This window comes from Oryx dammah, unplaced genomic scaffold (assembly GCF_014754425.2).
Source record: "Oryx dammah isolate SB20612 unplaced genomic scaffold, SCBI_Odam_1.1 HiC_scaffold_3, whole genome shotgun sequence".
NCBI classification, from domain to species: domain Eukaryota; kingdom Metazoa; phylum Chordata; class Mammalia; order Artiodactyla; family Bovidae; genus Oryx; species Oryx dammah.
In genome coordinates, this window is record NW_024070187.1 from 35918219 (window position 1) to 35944412 (window position 26194).

Sequence of the window (26194 nt, forward strand, 5' to 3'; positions counted from 1 at the left end):
TACTGTGAATGTTTCAAATAGCAATGAAACCTGATGCTTTTCAATACCTTTGCCCTGCAAAGTGCTAAGTGCTGGCATTCCGTTCTCGCTCCTAGTTGTTACAACTACCGCTCCATTGCCCAAAGCGACACAACACCACCTCTCTTCAATCCTATGACGGGTACCAAATTTCTCGTCCACCGCCGAGGCGTTCCCTCGTTGGTTTGCGCGCCATGGCCTTCGAGAGGGCGGACATCTCTATAAGCCACGACTGGCCCAAGTCGACGTCGCTCTGCTGTGAGCTACTGAAAGTCAGCCAAGTCAAACTGATCTCGCGGGGAGGCACGGTCCTGTCGGAACCTGTGATTGGCTGCGACTAAGGGCCGGGCCGCGGGCGCGCCGCCTCGTGGAGCGTGGGTTGGTTGGAGCTGCCGTCAGTCAGCGGGAACAGTCTTCCCCTCTCTATCCGACCTACTGCGGGCGAAAAATTCTCAAGAATTTCCAGCAGATTGAGCCAGTGGCTGTTCTGCTTGCTTCAGAGATTGAAAACATCGGAGGAGGCAGTCTTATTTACAGAAAACCCCTCTACCGCCCTCCATTTGCTAATTGAACATTTTCCAGGGATATTGCCATCACGAGGTAAGAGCTTGGAGAGTGCACCTCATTTACGTTAACCGTTTATAATATTATTTACAGGAGGGGGCACGTCCTATTGCTTCCCATCCGCGGAATGGAGAGTAAACGGGTTCCTCAGGGAGAGGAGGGGAAATGTTGGTTTAATTTCTCCAGCCCCTTCAGTGCATGCCCAGCGGTCACTGTCTGGGTTCGCTGTGCGCAGCTTTCTTCCGTCTCGAGGTCTGGAGCAGCATGTCGGGGCGGGGCCCACCTCGGCTGAGCCACCCGCTGCTGGCATTTCTGCGGAGATTTTACGTTCCGCCTGAACTTGGCCGGAAGCCTAGAGGCTCTTGCCCGTGAATGTGCTGGACCGGGATGGAAGGAGGGAATGGAACCTGGAAGGAACGACGGCTGGCGTGCTGCAGTCCATAGGGTCGCAGAGTCAGACACGACTGAGCGACTGAATTGAAGTGATGGAGGGGAGGAAGGGGCTCCCAGCCCACGCTTCCCTTCATCGAAGCCTCGAGTCGCGGGCCGGAGGATGCTGCGAGTGTCAGCGCCTCCTCGCCGCTGCAGCGCGGGTCGGGCTGAGGGAGACGTGGCGACACCCGGAATCTGTACGCAGCGAGGGTGGTTGAGAGGCGGAGACTGGGCGGCGGAAAGTGCTGGAGGGAACCCAGCCACCAGTGGCTGCGCAGGCGGGAGGGTGTGCTTCCTGCCTTGTTTCGCCCTGGTCATTCATCTGTCACGGCCAGCCAGCCAAGCCCAGGATCCCAAACTGTCCAAGGGTGAGCTTTTCAGGGAATCGGAGCAGAGAAAGATGCAGAGCCTGGTTGGTGTCGATCTGAGGTCGTGGGTTTTGCTTTGCCAAAAGAGCACTGTAATCTCAAGGCCTTCTGGCCCTTGATGTCTTTTTTAGCAGCCGCGGTCTGTAGATTAGAGATTTCACGGGAGGTGACAAAGACGAGACTCCGGGTGGCAATAGCCAGGGAATTTGGAGTCTCTAAAGCTCCACCGGCCTTTCTGAGCTTCAGACTGGAAAGGTGCAGCAAGGCCTCTTCAGTCTTTTGCACCCCTTTTGCCTGTGCGGAGGAAAGAATGAGGTTGTCCGCGGTTTCAGAAAGAGTAATTAAGGTGACAGATGATAATGGTCTTGAAAGATAACAGTGGCGTCATAGCCTAGGAAAAAAATAGTCCACTGTGTAATAAAATATATCAGTTAAAATTTTGCAAGGTTTTTTTTCTTGCAACCTTGCTGCTGCTGCTGCTAAGTCGCTTCAGTCGTGTCCAACTCTGTGTGACCCCATAGACGGCAGCCCGCCAGGCTCCCCCTTCCCTGGGATTCTCCAGGCAAGAAATACTGGAGTGGGTTTCCATTTCCTTCTCCAATGCATGAAAGTGAAAAGTGAAAGTGAAGTCGCTCAGTCCTGTCTGACTCTTAGCGACCCCATGGACTGCAGCCTACCAGGCTCCTCCATCCATGGGATTTTCCAGGCAAGAGTATTGGAGTGGGGTGCCATCGCCTTGCAACCTTAGTCACTTTCTATTGACCACCAACTCAAGCACCTACTTGACTGGAGTCTTAAGAGGAAGGAAGAGGGGAAAGATGTTAGTGATGTAGCATAGAATATAAAGGAAAATTCTCCCTTAAAAAAAAAACAAAAAACTAAATTTACTGAAAATTTAATGTATAAATGTCAACACTGTATTAGGTACTATAGAGGAAATGAAAAATACACACCTTATACTTGGTTGTTCTGGAAAATTCTTCTTAAATGAGGTTTGGAACATGGTTCTGTGAGTTGTATCCATGTTAACTGAAATGCTTTTAAAAATATTTATGGAATTAGAATAATGAATACTTTTCATTGCTCCCTTGTTCTTTTCTCTGTTTGCATATCTCAAACATATGTTCAGGTCAAACATAAGGGGAGTCATTCGGGGTTTCTCTTGTTGGTTTTGTTTTTTCCTTCATTTAGACTAGTACATTTTCTTTCCCTTCCTCCTAGCAGGGTACTGATAAAGAGGATACTGGAGTCCAAATTTCCTGAGATACATTCTGGAGATTTCCATAATATTTGAATGTATTGGGATAAATTGGTTGTTTTTTTGTAGAGTCATTAAAGAAACATTTTAAGAATATTAAAATTACCTGTGTTTCCATTGTGGAAGTTATTGATAATGAAGATACCTGAGTACCACTTTATAATGGGCAGATATGAATATGTCCTTAAACATTTTTGCTAGAAATATAAACCTAGGCAGGTTTGAGCAGTACTGATCCTTAGAACTCCTGAGTAATTTTGGCATGTGCTTAACATGACATCAATAAACTGCCCTTTTGACCTGCTTTCAGCAGTCAAGAGCAGTTTAACTCAAATCCCAAGTGCACCCTCCTGCCAGGGACCATGAGTGCCTCCCTATTCCAAAAATACACTTAGCCAGCTCTGAGGTATTTAAATCATTGCAGGATTATAAAATTGGAGTAAGATGAAAGTATAAAATTGGCATAGCAGTCTTGTAGTGGTATATGTGGCTTTTCTTCACCACTCAGTTCAGTTCAGTTCAGTCACTCAGTCGTGTCCGACTCTTTGCGACCCCATGAATTGCAGCACTCCAGGCCTCCCTGTCCATCACCAACTCCAGGAGTTTACCCAAACTCATGTCCATTGAGTCGGTGATACCATCCAGCCATCTCATCCTCTGTTGTCCCCTTCTCCTCCTGCCCCCAATCGCTCCCAGCATCAGGGTCTTTTCCAATGAGTCAACTCTTCGCATTAGGTGGCCAGAGTATTGGAGTTTCAGCTTCAGCATCAGTCCTTCCAATGAACACCCAGTACTGATCTTTAGGATGGACTGGTTGGATCTACTACCACTATTATTTTTAAATGAAGTGTATGCCTCAGAAGTTTACCAAATGCATTTCCTTCACTCAGGCTGTGGCTTTTTAACCAGCACTCTTTTGTGGAATCTCAATGTCTGCTCTTGTGGACTCTCAACTTATTTAATTTAACCCTCTTTTCTGAGAATCCCCCCTGCTAGTCAGTATTATTAAATCAGGAGTCAACTTTGTTCAATAGAGTTCTGTGTCAGAATCCGATACTTTAATCAGATTAACCAAAGCATTGAGTCAGAGGAAGATGAAGGCCTGGTCACACAAATGAATGTGAAAAAGGAAAGTGTTTTTGCTAGTAGAATATGGTGTGCCACGTAATGTGTTCTTGGGCTGTTGGTTCATTTAAATTTTGCTTTGACATTTTGTGTCTTCAAATGGCTTTCAAGCGGAATTACTTGTGCCCTTTGACTCTTTTGGGTTACTTTGACTTTCAAAGATTGAATATAACTGTTAAAAGGAAAATAAACTAGGCTTGATCTCTGATTGAGAGACTGACATAAAGGGTTCCTGAATAACTATTTTTGGCTTGCAGGATGATAAACACATGACAATTTTTAATTCCTCAACTGACAATAAAAGATTTTTTAGGTATTTATCAATTTGTTCTCAGCTCTTTCTGTTATAAAGAACACTGATTTTTTTTTAAGGCTTTTGTCCCCCCCTGCCCCCCCCCATTATAAATTCTACCTGCTAATCAGTGTCTAATCATTTCCATGGGCATCTGGAGAGCTAGGGGAGGGGAGTGGCAATAGCGGCTGATTGGTAGTTTGAAGCTCTGAAGGAAACTTCTTGATGTGTAAGTTTAATTCAGAGTTATTAATTAGCTTGGGAACAAAGTCCTCTTTGAACTGTTTCCTTGGGAACATGGAGATTAGTATGATTTCGTTATACTGCATTTAGCAAAGGAGATGCAACCACTTCTTTAGACACTCCCTTGCTTGCATAAGTGATGCTGACCTAGTTTGTAAACTGGTGAACTGGTTTATGCTTCATGTATGCCAATAACCGATAATATGCCTTAAAGTAAATATTTTCCTGTGACTGTTCTGCTTACTTTCTGAGATGATTGTGCAGATAAGGAATGAGGAAGGAGGCCAAGTTGAAGACTGATTTTAGTTTATGTAGGCTTAAAGAAACTGCTCAACCTGCATTTTTCATTCTTAAGTAATGTTTACAGTAGATGCATACTGCCTGATGTGAATGCAGTTCTGTTCATTCGGAGGAGAGAGTGAGAAATGACGAGTATCCTAGAAGAGCTGCAGGGAAACTATTCAGTATTTATTCGTTTGTAATTCTAGAACCTTTGTCTAAAGTACATGTGTGACTGCAAAATGACCCAAAGCTGAGTATGGTATACATACTTTCAGATTGAAGCCAAAAGAATAATAGTACTTTGCTAATTTCTGGGGTACTCTTCGAATGTGAATGTTTTCTGATAAACATTTAAAGTTTTATTTTTCCTATAATGCAAAGCTGCTTTGTGAATTATCTCCATCAAGAATTAGTACTTAGTTCTCTTACTTGCAAGATGGTATTACACTTTGAAAGTTCTCTACAAGTTCACCTTTATTTGACACAGTTTTTGTTTTTGAATAAAATACAACCTTCAAACAGAACCAAAGGAATAAACTTTTCTTTTTACTTTGGTAATGGAATGCATTGTTTCTCTTTGATACTTGATAAAGAGGTACTGTGTCTCATCTACTCCCAATAATGCAAAAGTAGCGAGTTTCAGACTTTAATACATGATGTTAGCTAAAAGGCCAAGAAGGAGCAGTCTCCTAAGTCTTTCATGACCTATTAATTATTTGGGAGGCCATCTTCATTCTAAATTCTTAGACGGCTGCGCTCATATGTCTTCCATGGCTTAGATTTACAGGGGCGTTTTTTGGAACCTCATCCTTTCCTTCTACTTCTATTTACTTACTGAAAGGACAAATGGTTCTTCCTATACATAACTAGACTGATTTCCAAAAATTTGTTTGAAAATGATTGTTTAAAATCTGTAATACATTTTCTTATAGATGCACTCAAGCTAGGCTTTGTGTGTGTGTGTGATTGTGCCTTTTGGGGAGATACAGTTTTTTCAAATTTATTTCTTATAGAGAAATAATTCAAACATACAATTAAGAAAATATAACACCTCTATACCCTCCGCTGGCATTATCAAATCTTGATATTATGCTATTTTTTCAAGTTGGTTTTTAATTCATAAAGTAATAGAATGAAATACTTTTGAGATGAATTTCTGCTTAAACCTTATTTGTATGCAAACTGCTAGCAACACAGTCCTTCCTGCAGGGGTATAGGAATTCCCCCAGCCATACAGCCAGGGGAGGCATTCGGATGAGCCTCAGATGTTAATGTAAATGCATAGATCGGTAGCTCATAAAAAGACTGCTTGTCATAAATGCAGTTTCCCCTAATCTCTGAGATCACACACATCAGAATTACTTTTTCTTTGTGCCTCTGGTGGGTGTTTGCATGAGCCAGTTTATATTAACCAGAGTAATAGAATATGTAAAGTTCAATAAGTTGAGAAACCTTAAAACAAACAGAACTGATATCCTAGATTGTATCTGTGCTACTTGGGCACTCTCTGAGTATAGAACTATCATAATGTTAGGTAGTTAGAATAGGAAAAAGGAGTCCAGATTGGCAATGACTAAAAGACAAGGAAGGGGAAAGCCCGGAAAGTAGAATAAAGGAAGGTCCAAGGACTGGAGTGAGGACCTCAGGTAGAACAAACAGCACTCCCGGCTAGCCCAGTTTACATAGGGCAGGCCCAGGGGGAGGAAAAAACATATTAAAAAAGGAGCCTAAAGGGCTGGGGGTCTCTCTCTCTCTTCTCTTTATGTCTTTTGGGTCGGCCTGCCCTCACACCTCGAGGATGTATTTTCTTTTATTTTCTAAATAAAACTGAGCTGTAACACAGAATTGTAACACTGATCTGTCCGAGAGCTGTAACACTGATCTGTCCCGAGAGCTGAGACATGGTCTGTCCAAGGGCTTTAATGTCCATGGCTTCAAATTTTTGTTGTGATGAGACAGAACCGAGGAAATTACACACTCCCACGACAATAAATATTCTAATAACCAGTTATTTTTTTCTAATTTCTACTCTTGTAAGAGACTTTGTTATTGTTAATATTTGCTCCACCTTTTCTTCAGAACAATGAAGTTGATGAAAAAAAGACTATTTATTTACACCTGTTTTCTATATTCTCCCTAATCAAAAGTGTGGGCCTGCCAGAACTGCAGCTCGGCATCACCAGGGAGGTGGTCTGAAATATGGCATCTCAGGCACCACCCGGCAGACTGAATCAGAATCTACATTTTAACAATGTCCCCAGGTGATTGTAGGTTAAAGCTGGAGAAGCACTTGTTCTATGTGATCTGTGCACACTGTCAAATTTTTTAGAAGTTAAACACTGTGAGTGGGTGGGGTAGGTAAATCAATTCATTTTTGAACCACTATTCTCAAGAGTAGGCTAAGTGCCACTTTCTTTACAGACTTCATTCTTGATAATATCTAATGATATATCAGTTGTATTTCAAATTACTGATGGAGTGTTCTGTCTCTCTTTCTACTCAGTTGCATCTTTTTCTGGAAGGCATCCCATTATTGTTCCATTGACCTTTCTCTCATTCCCGAGCCCTCTGGAGTTATGTCAACAGCTGCCTTACTTACTTTGGTAAGAAGTGGTGGGAACCAGGTGAGGAGGAGAGTGCTGCTCAGAGCCCGAGGTCTGCAGGATGACAGGTGGGTGACGCCCACGTGCCACAGCTCCACTTCAGAGCCGAGATGGTGTCGCTTTGATCCTGATGGTAGTGGCCGACCAGCCACCTGGGATAATTTTGGCATCTGGGATAACCGCCTGGAGGAGCCAATTCTGCTGCCGCCTAGCATTAAGTATGGCAAGCCAATTCCCAAAGTCAGCTTGCAGAACGTGGGCAGCGCATCGCAGATTGGCAAACGGAAAGAGAATGAAGACCGATTTGGCTTTGCTCAGCTGACCAATGAGGTCCTGTACTTTGCGGTGTACGATGGCCACGGTGGACCTGCAGCGGCCGATTTCTGTCACACCCACATGGAGAAATGCATCCTGTATGTACAATGATACGATGATTTTCACTCTTTGCAGTTTGCCTTTTCCTTCCTGTTTAAACTTTCACCTTTTGGCTGAGACAGCCACTGTTAAGGTAGTTATTTGACTGCTTTCATACTATGGTTTTATGAACAAGCAGTAGCTCAAGCGTGCCATAAATTGCTGATGAGTATTACCATTTCAGAAATGTGTATGTTTTAACCACTCTCTTGGTGAGAGCATTGACCAGAATCTACAGCACTTGTGATCATTTCAAGGGAATTCACATAATAAAGTACATGATCTCATGTACTATGAGAATCTATGAGAAGCACTTACTCCTCTCTGCTTAGTGCTTCAATAAATAGTAATTATTTTTTCAAGTGGTATGAATAGCTTTGAATACTTGTTGAAACTAGCTTTAGATGATTGGCAAAAACATGGGGAAAATGCTTTTAATGAGGGTGTTTTGGAGCTCTTTAAAAAGTTTATTTACTGCAGTCAATATTTACATATTTTTGAGGATCACACTACTTCTAGAATTAAAAGAGGGGGAAAACATGTAAGAGTTATGACCATGTGACTGTTTTTCCCAAGCAGTTATTCGTACTGTTCATCAATTGATTTATGTATATTTTGCCTTACTCCACAAAGGAATTCAGTGGCTTAATTAAATATAAAGGAATTCTTGACCTCTCAGGATTGTGATGGTGAGGATTAATATCTTTAGACTGGAGAATTAGGCTTTTATTTTATTGTTTTTAGAACTTATCTCTGGGCCTAATTCTTTCTTAATTTGATTTATTAATATGTGGATCTTAAGCATCTGAAGATGCTTTCCCAGGTGGCTCTAGTGGTAAAGAACCCACCTGCCAATGCAGGAGACTTAAGAGATGTGGGTTAGATTCCTAGGTCAGGAAGATTCCTTGGAGGAGGAAATGGCAACCCGCTCCAGTATTCTTGGAGAATCCTATGGACAGAGGAGCCAGGTGGGCTTTGGTCCATATAGTTGCAAAGACTCAGACAGGCAAGCATCTGAAGGGCAAACCTTGGAAGTCTAAGCTGGAGGGACAAAGAGGAAGTGGGAAACCTACTGTAAAGTGATTGGCCTCTTTTTTTCTCTCCCTGAAGGGATTTTCTTCCAAAGGAGGAGAACTTGGAAACTGTGTTGACCTTGGCTTTTCTTGAAATAGATAAAACCTTTGCAAGGCACGCCCACCTATCTGCTGATGGTAAGTAAAACAATCTCATTCCTTAAAGTCCTGGGGAATTTGGGCTAAGAAGGAAACAATTAAGTCTTTCAGGGGTGGGAATTTTAATATTTATTGTAAGGATGCTTACATTGAAAATGACTTTTTAAATAATCATTTTAAATGTTATTTGGAATCCAAACTAAGGGTAGTATCTCACATTTAAATGAAACATATTAGAGGTTGTTTTAGAAATTGAAGCTCCAAAATAGATCTGATGTTGAATTTTGATTTTAAAAAGATTAAACATTAAAAAAAATCTGTTTGATTGTTCATTTTATGAACAAGAAGCATGTACTATGAGAGGGTTTTTTGTTTTTTAGAGGAATCTGATGAATGACTATTGAAATTTGCTACAGGGTAATCTCAGAGAGTAGTAGTCCAGACAAGAATATTGCTAATTGGTCCTCAAAAGGACAATGGTTAATATGCACTACTTTGTGAAATTAGAAGGAAGATATTTTTCCTTCCACTTCTTAAAAAAGCTTGATCTTGCAGCTTTCCTATGGTAACTAGTTGACATTTTTGTTTTTATTTGTTAAACACAAGACTATAACAGCTGAATTTTAGAATTTGTATACTGGATGTCCTTATATTTTGAAAGAAAAATGTCTCTGTTTTTGACTAAATTTATTAAAACCATTTCATGAAAATGTAGCTAATGTTTTCTAGTTAACTGGCCCCCAAATTTATTGCTCATAATATTTAAATGCTTCTACAGCAAACCATTAAAATGTGTGCATATAGACCTCATAACTGATTTTAAAATGAATCGTGCAATAATGTTCATCTGTCTTTTGTTCATCCTCTTGTTTAAAGAAGGTCAAAGCTCACCACAGCAATGTTATCTTTGTAATTTTCAGTTGGAGTATGTAGGGCTGGAAATTCTCCCCATTTTACAGTTAAGGAATTGAAACTCAGAGAGAGATAAAAGGTCAGTTGGAGAGTTAGGGCTGAGATTTTCCTGGCACCCACCGTGGCCTCTCTCATGGGCATATTTAATGTGAGTATTAGGATGACTCTAGGATGGCTTCATTTGCCATCTTAAGACACTTTCCTCCTCTTTTTCAAGACCTTTATCACTGTCATAATTCTTTGAAAAGCTTTAGAGTCCACTCTCATTGTTCAAGGATTTATTTTCTCATTTGTAGATAACTTAGGTCCATTTTCTCTTTTTCATTCCTTTGGACCTTTTTCCCCTTCCAACTGGCTCCTGAGCTTGTGAGAATAAGAGGTGAGAGAGGGTAGGTTTTAGAATAAGATTCTGTTCTTGTTCCTAATGGGTAAAACATACGAAGGTGAAGAGGACATTAAAACACTTTCTTATAGTTTTATTTTCATAACTCTGAATATTGGTATGCTCTTATTTCATTTATAAGCAGGTCGGCTGTATCTCACACCATGAAGTTTATCGGCTGTAGTGCAGGTGGTGTGCCCCAGCTGTTGTGTAAACAGGTAGAGCTCACTGGGCAAGGTTTTCAGAAAGGACTGTTCAAGTGTATCTTGGAAATGTGGCCAACAATAAAAAACCATTAACCTTTCATGGGTGTAGTCAGCCCTTTTGTGCAGGATCTAATTGATAAAAATGCTTAAAACATTGATAGATTTGGTATAAAATGTGACAGGACTCCTTTAATCTATGAAATAATAAATTACAGTTAAAGGGAATTTTGAATTTAGGGAGAGAATTGATCTAACTTGCTATCTTAAAAGAAATTTTCTACAGACACCTTTCTCATATCAATTTAGTTGTGCAAAGGAATGAATAAAATAGTTCTTCATTTCTAATAATTAAATGAAAATGTATTCATTTAAACTTAGTTCCTCTGTCATAATTTTTGAGTTAATGATCTCAGAACTTTCATAAGATATTCTAAAGTTTGTTTTTCATTTAATGGCAATTTGCTTACAAGTATAATGGAGCATGACAGAATGATGGTTAGCATACTACTAAAAGAAAAAGAAAGGATCTATTATGACATTGTCCTTCTTGAATCTTATTTTGGATGTATTCTTATAGGTCAGTTAGTCTCTATGGTTTTTGTTTTTTAAATAAGTATTTTGAGAACAATTTTGAAATTTATTCTTAATCAGTTGCCAGGCTTTCAAAGATTTCAAAAATTGGCTTTTGATATTTGGGGCTTATTTTATCAAATATACTAAACTTTTCAATTTGTGGATTTAAAAAGAACATATACCACTTCAGAATTATTATTTAAATTAAAAAAAATTTTTTTTTTACTTTTTAGTAGAACTGAAGCAGTATCAGTATTATAAGAGTAGATAATATTCTTTTTGGCACAGCTGTGGGTAGGACCAGTGCTAGTTAAATAAAATTGTGAAGAAATACAGTTTTCCCTCTCCAATTTCTTTCACCTTTTCTTTTAGCATCAGCTCCACTTGTCCTCACTGAACCCTTTCTGTGAGCAGCTTGAGGGTAGGGACCATGGCTTATTCATTTTTGAATTTCTAGTGTTCAACATCCTGCATAGAGTCTGAAAAGTACTCAATAATTATTTGGACTAAACTGATCTCCATTGCTTACTCTTTATCACCAAAGTAATTATAACTTATAACTTGACTGTCCTACAGCCAATTTAACTAAATCATTTAATGTATATATTTTTATGTGTTACCACTTCGGGGGGGATTTGAATTTTGAGTAAGGAAAGCTGAAAAGAGATTGGTTAAACCTCAGGAATCACTAATGAATCACTCATGAATCATTAATGGTGGAATTTCAGGTAGGGAGGAGTGCCCCATGTTATACTATTAGCTTTCTCAAAAGAAAGTGAAAATAATAAGGCGAAAATAAAACATACTCATCTTTTTAAGACTGTCATCTAAAGCTGTCATATCTGCATAAAATACTTCAAGCTTTCTCATTAGCATTTAAAATATTTATTATATAAGTTTTAAATGAGGGTAGTTTGAGGAGAATAAAATCAGAATACCGTTTATCAAGAAATAGCCCTTAAGAAATTGCTGGCTATCTTTATTGATTTGTTGTAGATACATTTTGAACTTACCCTTATTTACAAATAGCTAATTTCATCATCATCTTTGAATATTTTGTATTCATTTTATACCAGTCATGTGTATTTTTACAACTAATGAAATCAGCCAGTAAGTTCAAATGGTGTCTGCCCATTAGTTTATTGTTTAATGGACAAACTGTCACTCAAACCAGATGGTAGAAAACTTAGATGATATCCTATATATCCGATAAACTCTTCAAAGTGTTTCTAGATTACTTAAGATTTGAAAGCAACAAAGCTCCCCAAGAGACAAATGGATCAAAGAGAGAAGACGCTCTGACGTTCAGAGTGGGAGACGTTGGTGGCAGTATTGTGAGTCTTGTTGGAAACTTCCCTGCTCTTCGTATTATTTGATCTCTTTATGGAAGAATTAAACTAAAAAATAACCAGTATGAGAAATGCAATGTGTTTGATTACCCTTGTTATGTTGGAGGCAGCCAAAAGCAAAAAATAGGGATGGCATTGGAGAGATACTCTTATTGTGCTGTTACTGCTTCAACTTGTTCCTCTGATTTAGTGTTTATGATTCATTCATGTCTAGAACATCATTTTGGTAAACATTGAAACTGTATTTGTTTATCCATATTGTTGACACAGTTGAATAATTTCTGGGTGGGGGAGGTTATACTTAGAAAAGTACAGCCTGATTCTTTATGTTGCCATTCAAAATCTTGATCATTTTTTCTTTGACCTGCAACACTGGGGGAAAGAGAGAGCTGCGTAAATTCCCATTTTATGAATTACATAAAATTGTAAACATTTTTTAGCACTCAAGAGCCTTACTAGCTTTTATTTAAACAATTAAATTAATCATTCTATTCAGGAAATAACATCTAGATCCTAAAATCCCTGCATTTACCATTAACAAATAAGCTTACTCCTTGTATCTGGTATAGGAGGTGCTTTGATTCCTTTTGATTTATATTTTAATCCTAGCAATTTGGTAGTATACTGTAGTTTACATCCTCTCTAGTATGCTTGTCAGATACAAATTATTCAGTGCTCTACCCGTGAATTTCCCTTTTGTTTACTGGGACAATTCTGATGTTGATACCAAACAAATTTACAGTGTATTTTTTTCAACTCAGTAAAGGTACTGATTTACTCTTCAAGACTAATTGGCTGAGTCTGTGTGTATGTCACCACATATATGTCTTGGTGCACATACATTTGTATATGGGCTTTCCTACCTTGGGAAGACACAAAACTAAGAAGTGTTATTCTGTGTTAAAGAAAACAGACTCAACTACAAAATACCATCAACTTGGTCAAACTGAGTTTTGGAATCATTGACTTGGCATCTCCTGGAATATTATGTAACTTGCTACTGAAAATTTCACCAAAATAAAAACCCTTCCCCTTATTTTGCAGCTCTTTCTCTACCCGCCCCTGTGTTGCAGGTTTGTCATGTTTGAGCACAATTCCTGGGTGAATTTCCTATTTGCCTCTGTGCGTGTTATTTGTGGCAGAGAACTGTGCCTGGTCAGCAGCTCTAGACCTGGAGCCCGTGGACACTATATGCTGGGCTTCAGTGGAAAGAGAGATCTGCTTAATTTTGTCCCAGGTGAAGGAGTCCAGCGGTTCCTAGCCTGGACTACTGGAAGGTTCCCACATCCTCTTTGTCCCATTAGTTGAGATGACTTGCAGTAGAAAATGTCCAGTGAGTGTTAAGAACTTATTGAAAGATGTCTTAGTTTTATAATTTTATTGTTAAGGAAAAAAGTGAGAATTTTTACTCCCATGTTAAACATTAAATGAAACTCAATGCTGATTTAATATTTATATTCTTAGATGCTTAGCAAATCAGAATCAACTGTTTAGAAAACTTTCCCATAAATCCTGGGATTTTGGAACTGTGAAGTTGGGTTGGTTAAAAACTCAAACTCTTTTAAATATCTAGGTGGCAGAGCCATGAATTATAATCCTAAATGGCTAAATTTGAAGTTTTTCATTTATGAAGTATTAACTCTTTTGAGGTAGCCAATTAAAAAACACTTGGGAAAAAAGCTGCCCCTTACATTTTAAACAAAGGAGAGGAAGATTAAACTCCCTGGACAGGTAGCATCTAAGTAAATGCCTATGTTTTCTTACCAGGCTCTTCTAATCATTTGAAAAGATTACAGTGGTTCAACTGTAAAGATTCCCTTATACAATGTTTATGAAACTCACAACCTAACGTTTGTAATATAGACATCCCTGATACTTACACTGAAACTTTTGTGTTGTACAATGACAATATATAATCTACTTTACTATTGCCACAGTGATATTACTTTGGCACAGCAGTTCCAAAATCAAGAGATAAATGGGAAGATAGTGCAACTATAAATGCTACTTCTCAGTAAATTCAGCATGAATATAGGAGATTAAGCAGGGTTTATTCATTTTTTTCCCCATTTTACTTTTCTGATTAAAGCAGGCATTTTAATACATTGATTGGAAAATATATACATATATATCTTTCCAAATGCATTACTGCTGTTTTAAAAGTTGTCTTAGAAAAAATTGGAAAGACTGAGCCTCAATCAGTCAATAGCATTTCATTTTACTTAAATCTGCCTTTGAAGTCAAAATCATCTTTAGATGATCACCTGAATATTTTACTTAGATGCTTTAAAGAATTAACCATGTTATTGAGATAATACCTGCTTTAACTGTTATCTTTTTAGATTTTTTCAATTTGCTTTACTTTTTAGTCTACTTCCACAGTATTCTCTTTGACAAGGCTCAATGCACCCTCAAAAATTTCAACAAATAGTAAAGAACTTAGGGAGACAATTTAGAATAAACTAAAGAAAGATGCAAAAATGCACTTTGAATTGGATGAAGGAAACAGCGATGACCTCAGGCCAAGCTGCATATAATTTTGTTATTGGTCAAGGGAAGTTAACATTCTTGGAATGCTCTGGGCCCAGGCTGTGACCACAGGAGCAGCACTTGGCAGTACTTTCCTGCATTTGGGAACAGACTGATTGTTTCAGATCCTGCTGGAACCAGAAGTGTGAACTATACCAAGTTTATGGGAAATTAGAATGAATTTCATTCCCTGCCCTCCAGATTTTCTCCTAATATAATGATGGCTGTAACTTTGTTTTACATCTGGGGAGGACAAAGATAATCAAGGAAAGAATGTGAGCCTTTAACCATTTTAGGATTTCTTTTTTTTTTTTTGCTGAACATTTGTAAAATTAAAGCAGTTATAGAAGGAAAGAATATAAAATACAATTCTTAAGGAGCCAGTGAAACACTTGACATATCTTGCTTAGCCTATTAATTGATAATACTTTCATAGGATGGGAGTAAGAAATGGAAGAAAAATATTGAGTGCATAGATTACAGAAAAGTTGGGTTGCCTGAATGGGCGCTGTAGTAAATCACTCTGCCTTATTAGCCAATCTAATTAAAATGTATTACTTTTAATCCTGACACCTGATGTACACACAGAGATGTCAGAATGATAAATTCAAGTGAGTTCTACTTTATATAAATAGAAGCCATTTGGAGATAGTGATGCATTTTTTACCAAATTAGGTTAGCAGCTTTTTCTGTTTGCATAGAGCCTTGTTACTGAATTAAATACTTCTTTTTCTGCATGCTCTTACTTCCATAGTTCATTTGCGTTTTATTTGCATAGCTCTAGTTAAATTAGAATGATACATTTCAGCATTAGTTTAACATGCCTGTGTTTTATTTTGTAATAAACATTCCAGATCCAATCATGTGATTGTCACTGACTTGAACTCCTCTTCATCATTTGCAGCAACGCTTCTGACCTCTGGGACTACTGCAACAGTAGCCCTATTGAGAGATGGTATTGAACTGGTTATAGCTAGTGTTGGGGACAGCCGAGCTATTTTGTGTAGAAAAGGAAAACCCATGAAGCTGACCATTGACCACACTCCAGAAAGAAAAGACGAGAAAGAAAGGTACCACTTCCACTAATCGATCTATGAGGATGATATGTATATAGTTCAAAATAGAAATAAAACCTTGCATTTTAAACTGACTTCATGCTTAAGTTTAACCCTTGGTTTTCTGGGTATCACATCATAGTCTTTTTTAACTTTTTTTGACCAGGATTAAGAAATGTGGGGGGTTTGTAGCTTGGAATAGTTTGGGACAGCCTCATGTGAACGGCAGACTTGCAATGACAAGGAGTCTTGGAGATTTGGATCTTAAAACCAGTGGTGTGATAGCAGAACCTGAAACAAAGAGGATTAAGGTAAGAAAAGACTTGCAAACACTTGATACACAGGCAAGGAATGAACACAGGATTGTCTCCAGCTGCAGGCTTTCTTGGAAGCCTTCACTGAAGCCTGTATGACTTCTAAAAAGAAGTGATCAGTGGAAGGAAAGATAAACTTTTCAGATAAAGTAAGACACTTCTTTCCTGGCCTTATGTATGATGAAGTGTTGGCTTTGTTTCACCTTGCCATAGAAATTGCCTGGAAGCCTTGTTTTACCGCCCTTCCTCACCAGTACCTCACCATTTAGCATCACCATCATTTGGAAGCTATCCTGACTTCCCTTTTCCACCAAGCCAGAGAATCACCCCACATCTCTTTCAAGGACATCTTCTGCTTGCTACTAATCATTGTTCCCCTTACACTATACTTCCCCCAGCGTACACCTTAGTGGTGAACTGATACTTCACCTATACAACTCCCAGCCTGCTCTAGTACCTCACACATTATATATAGGGATAGGCTCCTGGTAATGGCAGCAAATGATTGTTAATTTATTGAACAGTTTTATGTATTATAGGTATCCCACTTATGTTCATTTCATCTAACAAATACTTCTATAGCAGTTTACAATGTGTGGGGCTCTGATCAAAATAGCCACTCCTATCCCATTTTACACAGAGAAAACAAATCTGAGCATATACAGTTCAACTTACCTATGTTTTCCCAGCTGAAAAATAGAGGTGGGCTTCATACCAAGGAGGTCTTAGCCATTACATTAGGCTGCTGCTAAGTTGCGTCAGTCGTGTCCGACTCTTTGCGACCCCATAGACAGCAGCCCACCAGGCTCCCCTGTCCCTGGAATTCTCCAGGCAAGAACACTGGAGTGGGTTGCCATTTCCTTCTCCAATGCATGAAAATGAAAAGTGAAAGTGAAGTCGCTCAGTCATGTCCGACCCTCAGCGACCCCATGGACTGCAGCCCACCAGGCTCCTCCGTCCATGGGATTTTCCAGGCAAGAGTACTGGAGTGGGGTGCCATTGCCTTCTCCGTACATTAGGCTGCCTCTCAGCATTTAGCTATCTGGCTTCTTCCTCCATGGTATTACTAAGTAAATATTAGTTTTGTCCTCCATGATTGATGCTAAATGTTGCTGTTGTTGCCCTAAATGAAGGCCTGTTTTCACTCTGTTTGTAAGTTCTGAAACACAGATGACTACTCTGTAAACAGATAAAATCGCTGAATTATGACGATTATTCTAAGGCCAAGTCTAGTGTTTGTAATTCTGTACGTTTGGTTCTGATTGCAGTTACATCATGCTGATGACAGCTTCCTGGTCCTCACTACAGATGGAATTAACTTCATGGTGAACAGTCAGGAGATTTGTGACTTTGTCAATCAGTGCCACGATCCCAATGAAGCAGCCCATGCAGTGACTGAACAGGTAACACAGCAGAGCTTTTGCAAGAAAAATCCCAAAGTGGGGAGGAGAGGACAAAGCCAGGTGCAGGTCTTGGTGCAGCCAGGAGGGGCCACCACTGTCTGGAGATTTCTTTGAAATCATGTGTTTTAGGTTTCGGTATTACAGTAAATTTTATACTTGACCCCATAGTATTAACAATAAAAAAAATTTTTTTTTTACTGGTTCTCCCAAGTAGTTAAGTAAAGTTAATCTGTCAAGAAGATGAGCTATTTTTATTTTTGGCTTTTTACCATCTTGAAATGTTAGTAACATCAATAGTAAATTATAACAATACCAAGTACTATGTGACAGACATTTTTCTCTTCATATGTATTTAACTCATGTAATCATCACAGTAACCCTCAGAGGCTGGAGCTAGAACTAACTCTTCTTTACAGAGGAGGAGAGCAGAGGCACTGTCACATTCCAGAACTGGGCTTCAAACCCAGATAGCTGAGCTCTCAGTCCAGCCACTAGATGATTTGAAACTAGACTGCTCCATGTAAATACCCAATATGAAAACACTGTGGTTAAAAAACATACACTATGGCATAATCAACTTCTTGTTTTTAAAAATGGGTGCATGAAAACAAATACAAAAAAGTATATGGATGAGTGGTGTGTCAGTGTGCCAATTAGAGCTAAAATTTGGAAGCTAGATAATATCCAGTGTAAAAATAATGTAAAATTTCCATGTTTTAATATTCTGTTTGGATAGATAGCTCTTCTAAGTTCTAGCCATCACTAATCATTAGAGGCACACTTTAACCCATACATACAGTTATTTTTGCATTCCCAGTTTTTACATTTGCAATCGGGGAGCCAAATTTGGCCCAAACTTTTAAGTGCTAACATTCGGAATTAAGATATAAGATCTTATTTGGTAACTATATATGCTCATGAAATTAAGAAACAGCCCAATTCTTGTGTATGACCACTTCTTTCTTAATTTCAACCACTATATATTTTCTAACTTACCAGGGCATACTATCCCTCATCTGAGTACTATTACTCATTTAATACTTACCATAATCAATTAATTTCATTTACATTCACTTTCCCACGTTTTAGAGGGAGCTCTATAATAAACATTCTGTATATATTTGTGCATATCTATTTCCTTCGGATATTACTTTCTTAGGTTAAATTCATTAAAGCAAAATTGTTAGGTAAAAGAATATACAGCATTCTGAAGCTTTTAATAAGCTTGCAGATTGCCCTCCAAAAATACTATCCATGTTATACTTTTCACTAGCATGTTTTATAGTTTGTGTTTCTCCAAATTCTTATCATAGGTAATGTCTTGCCGATTTGATAGGTGGAAAAATCAAATTTTAGTGTTTAAAATTTGCACCTTTTTTCTTTGTTAGTAAAGCTAGCCATTTGCACAGGCTTATGAGTCATTTGTATTTCTTGTCTGTGTATAGCTTTTTTCCCCATGATCTTATAGGCATGTTTGTCTTCATGGTTATTGTAAGAACTTCCTATATACTAAGTATATTAGTACTTTGTCTAACATTGCAAATATATATTTTGATCTTCTAATTTGTTTCTAAAACTTAAAAAAACATTTTTTAGAAGGTTTTTATATCATATTTTTATCAGTCCTTTCCTTCTAGTTTTGACCTCAACCTGTGAGGTCTTTTGAAGTACATTTGCTGTTAAATATAATCCCAAGGACTCTTATCTTTTTTTCTCTTTTTTAAATTTATAAAAGTGTGATAACACATTTACAGAAGACTTGGAAAATTCAGAACAAAGTTACATATATATATTACAATTATTTTCTCAATTAGATAAATTAAGATTTTTAGTTGGAGTTTCAAAATCAAAGTCTCAAAAATTAATAGAATAAATAGAAAAGTAGAAGGATATAATAAATTTTTACACAACAGCAGGATATAAATTCTATTCAGGTTCCCATAGACTATAAACCAGGAGACACTGGAAATATCCAGAGATGTAAAAACAAGGTACAAAAATTCATGGTCTAAAGGTATTAAAATCATACAGAGTCTGTTCTTTTTTCACTGTGGAATTACACTGACCATATCATTTTCTGTTTGCATTTGTTCCTAAAATTGACTTATAATTCTACTGTAGGAAGTATAGTTTATGCCAATTTTCTGTTTCGTATGAACCATAATAACTATCTTATAGTTTTATATCTTTGTATACTTCCATTTCTTTTTAATTTTAAAAATTTGTTTTTGGCTTCCTTGGGTCTTCTTGCTGCACACACAGGCTTTCTCTAGTAGTGGTGAGCAGGGCCTATTCTTCATTGTGGTGCATGGGATTTTCATTGGGGTGGCATCTCTTTTGCAGAGCACAGACTCTAGGTGTGCAGGCTTCAATAGTTGCAGCACACAGGCTCAACAGTTGTGGCTCATGGGGTCTAGAACATGGGCTTAGTAGTTGTGGCAGGTGGACTTAGTTGCTCCATGTTATGTGGAATCTTCCTGGACCAGGGATTGAACCCAGGTCCCATGCATTGGCAGGCAGATTCTTATCCACTGTATCACTAGGGTTATAATTTCTTTAAGCTAAATTCTTAGAAGAATTGCTAGGTAAGAGCTAGCACTCTCTGAATCCTTAACCTTTCATTCAGTTCAGTTCAGTTCAGTCACTCAGTTGTGTCCGACTCTTTGCCACCCCAAGGACTGCAACATGCCAAGCTTCCCTGTCCATCACCAACTCCCAGATGCCATCCAACCATCTCATCTGTGTGTAACCTTGCATTAGTTACTATGCTAAATACTTTATGTATACTTTCTTCTTCAGGAGCTACATATCTCATACCTTATTAGTTCACTGGTACAATTTGCCAAAACTGCTACAGTGGTATATACTTTGGGTCATTAGTTATCCTATCACAATCTAAAATTTTAAACTGTGGGCATTGATACCTGGGGAAAGAATCACAAACCACTGTGAAACAACTTGTAACTGTGTGTTAAACCAGTTTGGCCTTCCAGGAAAAGATTGATTTGTTTTTGTACGGATCCTGATTTCCATTGTTCATTTCTTCCTTCCTGCCGTACCTTGCAGGCAATACAATATGGTACTGAAGATAACACTACTGCCGTAGTAGTGCCTTTTGGTGCCTGGGGAAAATACAAGAACTCTGAAATCACCTTCTCATTCAGCAGAAGCTTTGCCTCTAGTGGACGGTGGGCCTGATTGCTTGCTGGGTCTTGGAGTTTCTGTGCTACAGTTTTTCACTGAGTGTATCAAGAAACTGATTAGATTTAAAAAGTCAACCGTAAGTGGTGACCCTAGAACTCACTAGACCAGTACATAAATCAACATAAACTTAATAACCATCTACATAGTAGTTTCTCATAAGTCCCTGTGATATTTATGTTCAGCTAACTGTATATACTCAGCATAAATATGTGGAATTCAGATACTGTGAGTGAGCCTCTGAGTTGAGTGAGCAAGTGAAACATGGTTTTGATACACTTGCTGAGTGTTAAATTTCTAATTTTTAAAACTTCTAGGCAGCTGTGAGCTTCTTTTGATCATTTCTAATCTTTATCCATTTGCCCAGGTTCTTGCCTTAAGTTCTTCAAAACTAGTCAATATTTTGATGGCTACTCAATGTGTTATCTGCAAGTGTTTACTATATTTTGTATTCTGCATCACTTGCTGGTGAACTTAACGTATTGTTAAGAAATTAATTCGGCTAACATGACGCTGTTAAAATGTATACATATGTACTACAGTGCGCTTACATATTCCAGCTGTGTCACCAGGCCTCTCCTATGTGCGCTGTTCTAAGTTGCTTCAGTCTTGTCTGACTCTTTGTGCCCCTGTGGACTGTAGCCCTCCAGTCTCCTCTGTCCTTGGGATTCTCCAGGCAAGAATGCTTGACTGTGTTGCCATGCCCTCCTCCAGGGGATCTTCCCGACCCAGGGATCGAACCTGTGGCTCCTGCATTGCAGGCAGATTCTTTACCTCTGAGACACCAGGGAAATCCCAGGTCTCTCTTGCCCCCACTCAATTCATTCCTGTTTTTCTGTAGCTAATATATAGCTGTGACTATTCACTCATATCAGAAAAGAATGTCCAATATAAGAGTTCTTTGGTCAAAGCTATACAAAGTACATCTGATAGTATCAGGTATTTTGTATGAAGTTTCTATTTGTTATCTCTAATCCTAAGTTTTGTGTTTTATATATAGTCTGTTTATATCACTTTTTGTATACAGTAAGCAAGTCAGATAATTTGTCCTTAAAGATAATCCCACATTGACTGATAATTGCTACAGACATAGCTTGAGGTTTATGTCTTCTTTTTCTAAGAGTCATAAGAAAGAATAAATCTTAAGGCATTTGTATTTCAGCTTGCTATGGAATTTAGGGGTATAAAACTATATTTCCATATATCTGTGTGTAAGTTTACTGTTAAAATGTGAATCCCTAAATATATGTATGGAATTATATCAGCAGTTTATTTCTGCAGACGGTGTAAATTTGTTATATGTAGGTGTATGTACATATGTATATTTTGGACTAATGGAAAATGAAAGGGAACAATCTTTCATAGCTCCTTCACCAGTTAGCTGTAGATTACTGATACGTTTATCTCTAAGAACTCTTGACAAACTGAGGGAAGTTTTGTAGTGGAGAACCAATGGTTACTGGCAGATAGGTTAAAAATTATTGTAGGAGATATTTTGTGGTAGGTAACTTATGTGGAAAAACCTAGGAACAGAACCAGCATGTTGAAGCTACATTGTTATACGGTAATTTGTGTATAAAATAATCGGATGTGAGAAGAATGCTTAAATGTTAAGAAAGATGTGGAGTTTTTGTTGTAGAAACAAAAGAAACACCAAAACTTTAAAGTTGATATAATTTAAATTCTTAGTTTTCTGGTTGATGTTTTTTTCTTCAAGTTTTACTCAAGGCACAATATATTCACATTTTCTCATCTTTTGGGGAATGGAAGAAAATAAATCTTGAGCTTTCCCGTCTGTATTAGTTAGGAATTGTCCTTTGGAAAAAAGGGTATGGGAATTTTTCAAGTTTTCTTTTTTTTTTTTTTCAAGGAAGTTTGGTAAAAGAAAGGAAAATATTACAAGAAAGAATATGGTCTTCTATTCATTGCCTGGAAAGTGAGGAACCAAAATGGTCTAAGAAGGCTGGAAAACTTTCTTTCTTTTTCTGTATAGGGTCCTGGGACATAAACATGGAGGCTACATTTAGAGGGTTTCCAAATTAGGAAGCTAACAGAAACTCTGAAGCACAGGATGACCTCCTAAAAATGTAGGTTTTATTTTTGTTTTGAATTCTTCACTTTGCTATTCCTCTATTTTACTCTAAAAAAAACAGGGGTGGGAGTGATGTTGTCAAGTTCAGAGGTCTAAGAGTCACTGATCCATTGGGTGGATTGCCAACTGTGACAAAGAAGAATTTGTAGACTATATAGGCCTTGGGCTGAGGTGGAGTTTGCTGTGATCTACCTGAAAGTTTTTAAAACCTGAAACTAGTCAGCTATGACTACAGCATAAAAACACACTGATATTTGTTTTTTAAGCCACAAATGTTGAAGTATAACTTTTAGATTATTGTAACCCACAAAAGATAAGCATACATGTATTAGGCTTCTAAGTCTATTACTGAAAATTATGCAAATAATGAAACAAAAAGACTGTTCTAAATAGTTTTTTTAGTTATAACTGTGAATTTGCCATGTGGCTATTACCATGTGGGTATCAGTATGGTGTAAATTATATTAATGTAATTAAACTTAAATCAATTGTATTTATGTTTGTCTTTCATTTATATGTAGTATATAAATCATCTTTTTAAAATGTGTTGCCAAACTCTATTTGCCATCATTGATTTGGCAAAATATTCTTAAAATCATTGTGATTTTCCACAAGTATAAATTAAGTACCTTATATATTCAAGTGTAAATAGAATCCTGCTTTCTATCAACCATTTGCTACAGACCCTTGTGTTAAGTTCTTCAAAGTTTTATGCATTTTTTTCTAGAGAATAAAAGTTTCGGTGGAATCACTTTTGAATTTCTATACTCTATAATGGAAACATTTCTCAAGTTCCATTTAAAAAATTACTTAGTTTGAAGAATTGTTAGCATGTAATTTAAATAGAAATTATTTTTTCAAAGTTGAATTTTATTTTTTTAATGAATCTTGGCAGAGAATGAGTAGGCCTATGATAACTTTTCAGTATCAAACAGGACATTTCGTTTCCTTGCAAAGAATGGACAAGGATTAAATTTCATGGTAATATGATAGACAATAAGAAAATGCTTCAAGGTGGGGTGGAGGAAGGGATAGTCAAAGTTTAGTATTGAACCCTAAATACAAACATTTACTTGTATTTTCTTTTAGCACTTCAGTTGTTCATATACCTGCATCTGTGGAAAGTGACATAAAATCTTGGTTGGGTTACATTTTATTGTATTTATTAGATTGACTTCTCTGGATGAGTTCAACAGAAATAAAAACTCATGTCTTTAGAAGCCAAACTGTGATGGTCTGCCTGTTGCTTTTGGCACCTGGAATGAGACCGCCTGACTCTCTGGCAGCTCCCCTTGGTTGTTAGATTGTTGAAACGGCCCACTGATGGTCCTATTGAGCGTTCCAGGCTGTGAAATCATCATGTTGTTCCATCTCCAAGAATGACTCATCCTTCACTGGATTCCTGTATAGAATTTAACACCTTGCTGTGTCCCAAATTAAGTTCTGCCAAAGTGCTCTTGTGTACCTTGGTTTTATAATTTACTAAAGTACTAATTGGGTGTATAGCACTTCTGTAGTGTGTTGATGTAATTGCTGCTTTGACCATTGTTTTGAAAGTATGAATTATAATGACTGTAAGCATACTAAAGTCACATAACAGTGTTTAAAACATTTAAATAAAGTACATGCATTAAACACTTTAAAATCCAACTGTGTTTGTTTGGCATCCACACACTCCAATATATTATGTGGCCTTGTGAACACTGATATAAAGCAGTCAATGAATGACTGGGAAATTTTTTAGCAGCCAAATTCTGCCTGTTTGCAAAATGAACATGAGAATCTTGGAAAATATTATATATACTTATTTATTCAAATCTTTTTGATTTAAAACAAGATTTGTCTCTTGCATTTCCCTCATCCCAAATATTTGTTGGTACATCAGAAGAAAATGGTGGTGAAGATTTCTATAGTATTTTGCCTGTGGTATATTTCACTGCAGCATCCCCATGTATTAAAAATGAGAACAAATATTCAGTGGAAATTCCACAAGTAAGCAAGTTTTAATGTCTTCATTGATTGAATAAAATGTCATGTTGCCGTCTTTTGTCACAAGGATCTCTTCTAGAGTATCCTCTGAAGGTAACTTGGTAAACCCCATGGTAGCAGAGATCTATTTTGTTTTGTTGAAACTCCTGACCAAGAACTTTTTATACTTTTAGCAACGAGGATAAAATGTTTGTTGAATCATTAATGTTTATTGAATAAGTGAATTCATTTCATTAATTAATGCATTGAATTACACTTTCATTAATTTTATGTTAGTGGGGAAATGGGCATTAGCTATTTTAAATATTAAGCCATACATATTATTTAATGGTGAATGAATAGTATTTAACTTCTTTCCATGTTTCCTTAGCCTGTGTCAGTTTTTCCTTGTAAAGGATGTTAGTATAAGTATGGTACAGAATTTTGTTCTGAACAAAACCTAGGGAGCAGTGCTGCATGGATGACTATAACCTTACTTCTTTAAAAAGCTGAGAAAGGGAAATGATTATTAAGGATTTCTGTGCTATTTTCTTTTGCTTATATTATATCTTTTTTTTTCAAATTTGCATTTTTTGCTGCAATGTGGTACATGCAGGATCTTAGTTACTTGACCAGAGATCAAACTTGCACCCCTGCAGTTAAAGTGCAGAATCTTAACCTCTGGACTGCCAAGGAAATCCCTCTATTACTTGATTTAATCTTTTTTGGGGGGTGGAATGAGGAGAATATTTGTGAATAGTACAGTGTAGGTGTTAAGAATATGGTCCCCAGAGTAAGAAAGACTTGGTTTTGATCATTTAATCTTAAAATCTATTCAAGGAAGCCTTTCTAATGATCATTTTTATAGATGAGGAAATGGAGCCTTTAAGTAGTTAATAACAGCAAGATCTAATCCAGATGCTTTTGACTTTAGAGTCTTTCTTCCATCTTACCATACCTCCCTAATAACAAAAGCAAAACTAATTCACTGCTATCAAACATGTTAACATTCACCTGCAGAAGGCTTTCTGGTGGATATGAAAAAGTCATCAGGACATGATCCAGAAACTGAAGTGGATGAATGAACATAAGAGACAGTAACTGAGCATTTGTCACCTAAGACTAGGGTAGAGAACTAAATTATGTCCAAGCCAAAGGAGTATAACCGGGGAACAAATGAGTGAATGCACAGAATAATGCTTTAAACTGCAGGGTTGAGATGATCACTTATCAAGTCCTATAAGTCGGTTTACCAATGACAAGCATTTTTTGAGAACCTACTATATGTGTCTGTAAATGACACTAGGGTAGTGTCACTAGCAGGGTTAGTGGTTGATCTCCCTAGAACTTTGTCAGGAGACCAGGAAGTGAGGAAAGTGAGTTATACTGTTGGGGCCAGTGTGAGGAAAGCAGGAGAGACTCCATCTTGAAGCCTGTCA

The 26194-nt window shown here is 37.7% G+C and overlaps 1 protein-coding gene across 3 annotated transcripts; it reads left to right on the forward strand.

Moving 5' to 3' along the window:
- Positions 1-448: 448 nt before the first annotated feature.
- Positions 449-24437, forward strand: PPM1K (protein phosphatase, Mg2+/Mn2+ dependent 1K). Of its 3 annotated transcripts, none has more exons than XM_040237888.1 (7): positions 449-618; positions 7086-7598; positions 8710-8810; positions 15627-15792; positions 15944-16088; positions 17360-17494; positions 20561-24437. In XM_040237888.1, exons 2-7 carry the CDS (start codon positions 7159-7161, stop codon positions 20690-20692), a joined length of 1119 nt encoding a protein of 372 aa, XP_040093822.1. In that variant the 5' UTR covers positions 449-618; positions 7086-7158; the 3' UTR covers positions 20693-24437. The 3 variants fall into 3 exon arrangements, 2 of the variants coding, with proteins under 2 accessions (XP_040093822.1, XP_040093823.1); XR_005720663.1 differs by having other exon boundaries at positions 455-618; positions 15944-16832; positions 17111-17494; XM_040237889.1 differs by lacking the exon at positions 449-618 and adding an exon at positions 905-1382.
- The last annotated feature ends 1757 nt before the right edge of the window (positions 24438-26194 follow it).

What these genes read in the sequence shown, in the direction of transcription:
- PPM1K (XM_040237888.1), top strand. Translation starts at nt 7,159, where the DNA reads ATGTCAACAGCTGCCTTACTTACTTTGGTAAGAAGTGGTGGGAACCAG. An exon ending in CGCCCACCTATCTGCTGATG is followed by an intron (nt 8,811 to 15,626) that starts GTAAGTAAAACA and finishes CATCATTTGCAG; the next exon opens with CAACGCTTCTGACCTCTGGG. An exon ending in AGAAAAGACGAGAAAGAAAG is followed by an intron (nt 15,793 to 15,943) that starts GTACCACTTCCA and finishes TTTTTTGACCAG; the next exon opens with GATTAAGAAATGTGGGGGGT.